This window comes from Oxyura jamaicensis, unplaced genomic scaffold, assembly GCF_011077185.1.
Source record: "Oxyura jamaicensis isolate SHBP4307 breed ruddy duck unplaced genomic scaffold, BPBGC_Ojam_1.0 oxyUn_random_OJ172, whole genome shotgun sequence".
Taxonomy (NCBI): Eukaryota; Metazoa; Chordata; class Aves; order Anseriformes; family Anatidae; genus Oxyura; species Oxyura jamaicensis.
The window spans coordinates 55,913-60,780 of record NW_023305695.1 but is presented as its reverse complement, the minus strand read 5'-3'; the positions used below and the strand labels follow the sequence as shown (position 1 = coordinate 60,780).

Sequence of the window (4,868 nt, the reverse complement as noted above, 5' to 3'; positions counted from 1 at the left end):
ATAAAGCCTCCCAAAGCTCCACTCAAGAACCCCAAATCCTCCCAAACCCCCCCCCCCCAAAAAAAAAAAAAAAAAGCTCCCCTCAAACCTCCCCTAGAAATCCCCAGAACACCCCAAAAACACTAAATCACCTCCAAACCACCCAAGGCAGCAGAATCCCCCCCCCCATGGGGTGCAGGTTTTCCTCCAGGCTCAGCCTTGAACCCTCACAAATGGACTTAAGAGTTGAAAGAAAAGGTTTTAAAACCCCAAAATGAGGCTTCGGACCCTAAAAACAGGGTCCCCTAGCACTGAAAAATGGATTTGGTGTGAAAAGGAGGATTTAATCTTGCAGTGAGGCTTTGGGGTTCTTAAAACGGAAGGTTGGATTTTAAAAAGTGGGGTCTGGGCCTCAAAAACCTCAAAAAAAGAAGTTTTTGAGCCTGAAATTATAAAATCTTTAAGGTTGGAAACATCCTTTCACCTAATTTGGAGAAATCCCCCATGAAAGCACGCCCCTAAACCTTTTAAACTCCTCTAGGCATGCTCTAAGGTTTTCTGACCTCAGACGGAGCTCTTGGGCTGAAAAGGGTGGATTTTACCACCCAAAAGCAACTTTGTCCTTTCAAAACTTTATCCTCTCAAAACAAAATTTACAAAAATAATACTTTCTCCTCTCAAAATGGGTCTGGGGTGTGACCCCTCATTTTTCCACCCAAATCCTTGAAATTTTGTGCTTTACCACATGCTCTACGACCACAAAACCCCATTTTCCACCCCAGTCCTTCAGAATTTCATATTTTTTTCAAGGAGACGCCAAAAAGGGGGGCACAGGCTCGGCTCCCCCCTCACGGCGCAGGCTGGGCGCAGGAGGGAGGCTGAGGGGGCCCTCAGGGAGGGCGGCCATTTTGTGGTCCCTTCAAAAGATTTTTTTTAGCCTAAATGATAAATCTTTAAGGTTGGAAAGAATCCCCTCTGAGGTGGAGGTTTTACCTTGGGCTTGTCCTCAAGCTCTCACAATTGTGCTTAGACCTGCAAAAAAAAAAAAAAAAAAAAAAAAAAAAGCTTTAAAACCCTCGATTGCAGCTTCCAACCCCAAACACAGGGTCCACAAGCATTGAAAAACTGGGTTTGGGGTGAAAAAGTCAGGTTTAAGGACTGTAGTGAGGCTTTGAGTTATTAAAAAGGAAGTGCTGGATTAGGAGAAAAAAAAAAAAAAAAAAAAGGGTTTGGACTGAATCGCGAAAACTAACTCCACCATCAGTAAGATTGTAAAGTAGGTATGTTTATTCAGCGCTGGGCAGCACGGGGGTAGTCCCACCAAAGTCGTGCGCAACAATTTGCTTGCTTGCATTCTCTTTTATCCCCTAAAATACTACAGATGCATTAAGTTTTGCAACACACCTATGCATATTCATTTCCTGGCTCCACCTAGCCCTGCTTCGTATGCTAATTATCTTATCAGTCCTTCTGCGCTTGCGTAGTGCTTTCTGGTGGTCGTCCAGGTGGTCGTCGGGATGAAGTCAGATGTCTTCATCAGAGCTGAACTTTGCACCTTTATCTTCTTGCGCATGCTCTCTGAGTCCTTGGTCTCAGTCCAATCCGTAAGGTTGGTTTGTCTCGGTTCCCAGGGTCCAAGGGCCCCCTGTTATCCAGGCACCTTGCGAGTGTGACCCCCTTTTAGTCCTCCTCCTTACTCCTTATCATAAAGCTGGGCATTCTTCTCACGCTGTATTTGCATGTACATTTTGTATTTTCCCAGCGCAGCACAAGCAATGAGTGTTCCCTATATATTAATTCTTAATCAGTCACTCTCTAATTTCTAATCCCATTTTTCAGTGCCCCCTTTTCTGGAAAACCTTAGTAAATTATTTTACTAATGAACGGCCAAAGCGGGCTGTGCTCCAGCACAGCCGCGTCCTCGGGGGCTTGGGGCTTCCCCTGGGGACTCCGAGCTCCGGGGGGATCTTTTGGGGCCGCCCTCGCCCCCTAAACCGCCCCGTATCGCTGAGAAGCCCTCGGGGGAAGCCCGGACCAGAGCCCCCGGCCTCGAGGCTGCAGCCTCGGCCTGACCCGCCCCGGGCACTCGGGAGCTTTCGTAAGCGATGGGCAACTTTCGGAGCCGTTCGGGTGCTTTCGGAGCCGCTCGGGTGCTTTCGGAGCCGCTCGGCTCTCTCCGCCCCGCCCCCCGAAGAAACGTTTGGGAACTTCCGGACGCTCTGGGCTTCCCCCACCCCCCCGCTCGGCTCTTTCCGGCACCGCTCGGCCATTTCCGCCGCTTCCTCAGGCTCTGTGGCAGCCCGAGCAGCCTTCCCCCCGCCTCCCGTCATTTAGCTCCGGGATAATTAACTCATTAACGGGGCAGAGCCGCTCTGAAACGACCCCAGCACAGACTTTGCCCCTCCACGCCGCTCCCAAACTCCCCCAAAATGGCCCAAATTCACCCCAACCACTCAAAAAACAACCCCCAAACCCTCCAAAGCTCCCCCAAAACTCACCCCAAATCCCCCAAAACTCGGCCGGAACTCCCCCCAGGTTCACCCCAACTCCCCACAACTACCCTCAAACTTCCAAATTCCCCCCAATCCTCCCCTAATATTCCCCCCCAAACCCACCCCAAATTTTCCCAAACTTTCAAAGCTCCCCCAAAGCTCTCCCCAAACCCCAATTCTCCCCAAACTCCCCCCAAACCCCAACTCCCCCCAAAGCTCCCTTAAAACCCTACCAAAGTCCCCCCAAGCTCCTCAAAGCTCCACCATAACCCCTATAACCCTCCCCCAAAACACCCCAAATCTCTCCCTTTAAAACCAAAAGCCCCCACAGCTCCCCCAAGCCTCCCAACCCCCCTCAGAAGCCCCCCCCCCGGCCCCCTAACCTCCCCGCGAGAGCGGGCCGAGGGGAGGAGAATCCCCCCATGGGGTGTGGGTTGTCCCCCGGCATTGGTTTCAAGCCCTCACAAATGGGCTCAGAACTGAAAAAAAAAAAGGTATGAAAACTGTGAAATGAGGTTTTCGACCCCAAACACAGGGTCCCCAAGTGCTGAAAAATAGGGTTTGGGCTGAAAAAAAAAGAGGGTTTAAGGCCTGCAGTGACATGCTGGGGTCTTACAAAGTGAGGGTTGGATTAAAAAAAGTGGGGTTTGGAGCTTTAAGATGAGTTTTCTAGCCTGAAGTGATAAAATCTTCAAGGTTGGAAAGATCTCAACCTAATTTGGGGAAATCCCCCAGGAAAGCACGATCCTAAACCTTTTAAACTCCTCCAGGCACGGTCTAAAGGAGGTTTTCTGACCTCTAACTGAGCTGTTGGGCTGAAAAGGGTGGATTTTACCACCCAAAATATAGCTTTCTCCTCTCAGAATGGGGACAGAGAATGACCCCTCATTTTTCCATCCAAATCCTTAACATTTTGCACTTTCTCGCGTGCTCTACAACCAGAAAACTCCGTTTTCCACCCCAAAACCTTCAAAACTTTGACGTTTTGGAGCACAAACAATTTTTATTTCACCAAAAGGGCTGCGAAAGCCCTCTCCCAGCGTGATTTTTTGGATTTTGTTTATTTTGGGGGATTTTTTTTCCTCTAGGAGTTGGCGTTGGGGCCCTTTTTCTTGCCGAAGGTGGGGACGACGTTGACGAAGCGCCGGTTGTACTGCATGCGCCGCTTGGCGCGCCCAGTCTTCTTCTTCTTCTTCTCCTGCTTCGCCACCTGTTTTTTGGGGGGAAAAAAACAGAAGACAAGGGCATTCAGGGACTGCACCCCCAAAAAACAAAGCTCTAGGACCCTAAAAATATCCTAAAATCCCCCCAAAATCCCTCAAATCTCCCCAAAGTTCCCCCCAAAACTCACCTTGGGGGTCTGGCCCCTCACTTTGCCAGCACGGGCGAGCGAACCGTGGACTTTACCTGTGTAAAAAGGGGGGTGGGGGGGGGGGGGGGGGTGACAATTAAAGATTTGGAGCTCATTAGGGTAACAAGAAGGCCCCATTAATTAACCCCCATAATCCTGTACCCCCCAGCAGCCGCGCAGTGACGTCAAGGGTGGAAAATTCAGGGATGTCGCTCTGCTCCAGCACGGCCTCATCCTGCAGCGGGCTTCCCCTGAAGAGCAGCACCTGGTCCTCGGGGGCGATGGCCTCGAGCGCCGCGATCCTTGCCTGTTTTTGGGGGGGAAAAAGTCCCCAAATGGGTCAGCCCCAAATGGTTTCGGGGCAAGGAGCAGCCCGGTAATGAGGGGAGGGGAGGGGCTCACCTTGATTTGGGCAACGGTCTCAGCGCCGGAGACCTCAATGGCGTGGAGGGACTGGGCATGGACAAAGAGCTGCATGGTGGGTGGGGGTCTGGGGAGGGGGGACACAGGGTTAGAGATCCCTGGGAACGGGGGAGAACCCCAAAAGAGGAGGGGGAGGCACCAAAAAAAACAGAAGGACCCCACACAAACCTTCCCAGAAACCCAAAAGCCTCAAAGAACCCCCCAAGCCTCCCAGACACCCTGAGACCACCCCCAAATGCCTCAGAAACCCTCCCCAAAGCCCCCTAAGGCCTCACAGCCCCCCTAGACCCTAAGAGCCCCCTGTAAACCTCCTAGACCATTCCCCTAGCCCTCAGACCCCCCTCCCAGACCCCAGAAGTCCACCCCAGAGCCCCCCCCAAGGCCTCACGGATCCCCCCAAATCCCAAAAAGCCTTCCTGTGCCTGCACAAACCCCCTCAGCGCCCCTCCATGGGCCCCAACACCCCCCAAGAACCTCCTCCTCAGGCCCCCAAACCACCCCCAAGGCTCCAGAGCCCCTCACCCAGGCCCCAAAGCCCCCACCCTCGGACCTCACAAACCTCCTCCAGACCCCAAGAGCAGCCTCCAGACCCCAAGAGCAGCCCCCAGGTCCCAGAGCCCCCC

The 4,868-nt window shown here is 52.5% G+C and overlaps 1 protein-coding gene across 1 annotated transcript; it reads right to left on the bottom strand.

Moving 5' to 3' along the window:
* Positions 1–3,454: 3,454 nt before the first annotated feature.
* On the bottom strand, positions 3,455–4,378 carry FAU (FAU ubiquitin like and ribosomal protein S30 fusion). Its single transcript, XM_035313482.1, has 4 exons — positions 4,225–4,378; positions 3,985–4,129; positions 3,823–3,878; positions 3,455–3,681 (listed from the first exon to the last, which is right to left on the bottom strand). The coding sequence occupies exons 1-4, from the start codon at positions 4,297–4,299 to the stop codon at positions 3,556–3,558; spliced, it is 402 nt and encodes a 133-aa protein (XP_035169373.1). The 5' UTR covers positions 4,300–4,378; the 3' UTR covers positions 3,455–3,555.
* Positions 4,379–4,868: the final 490 nt, after the last annotated feature.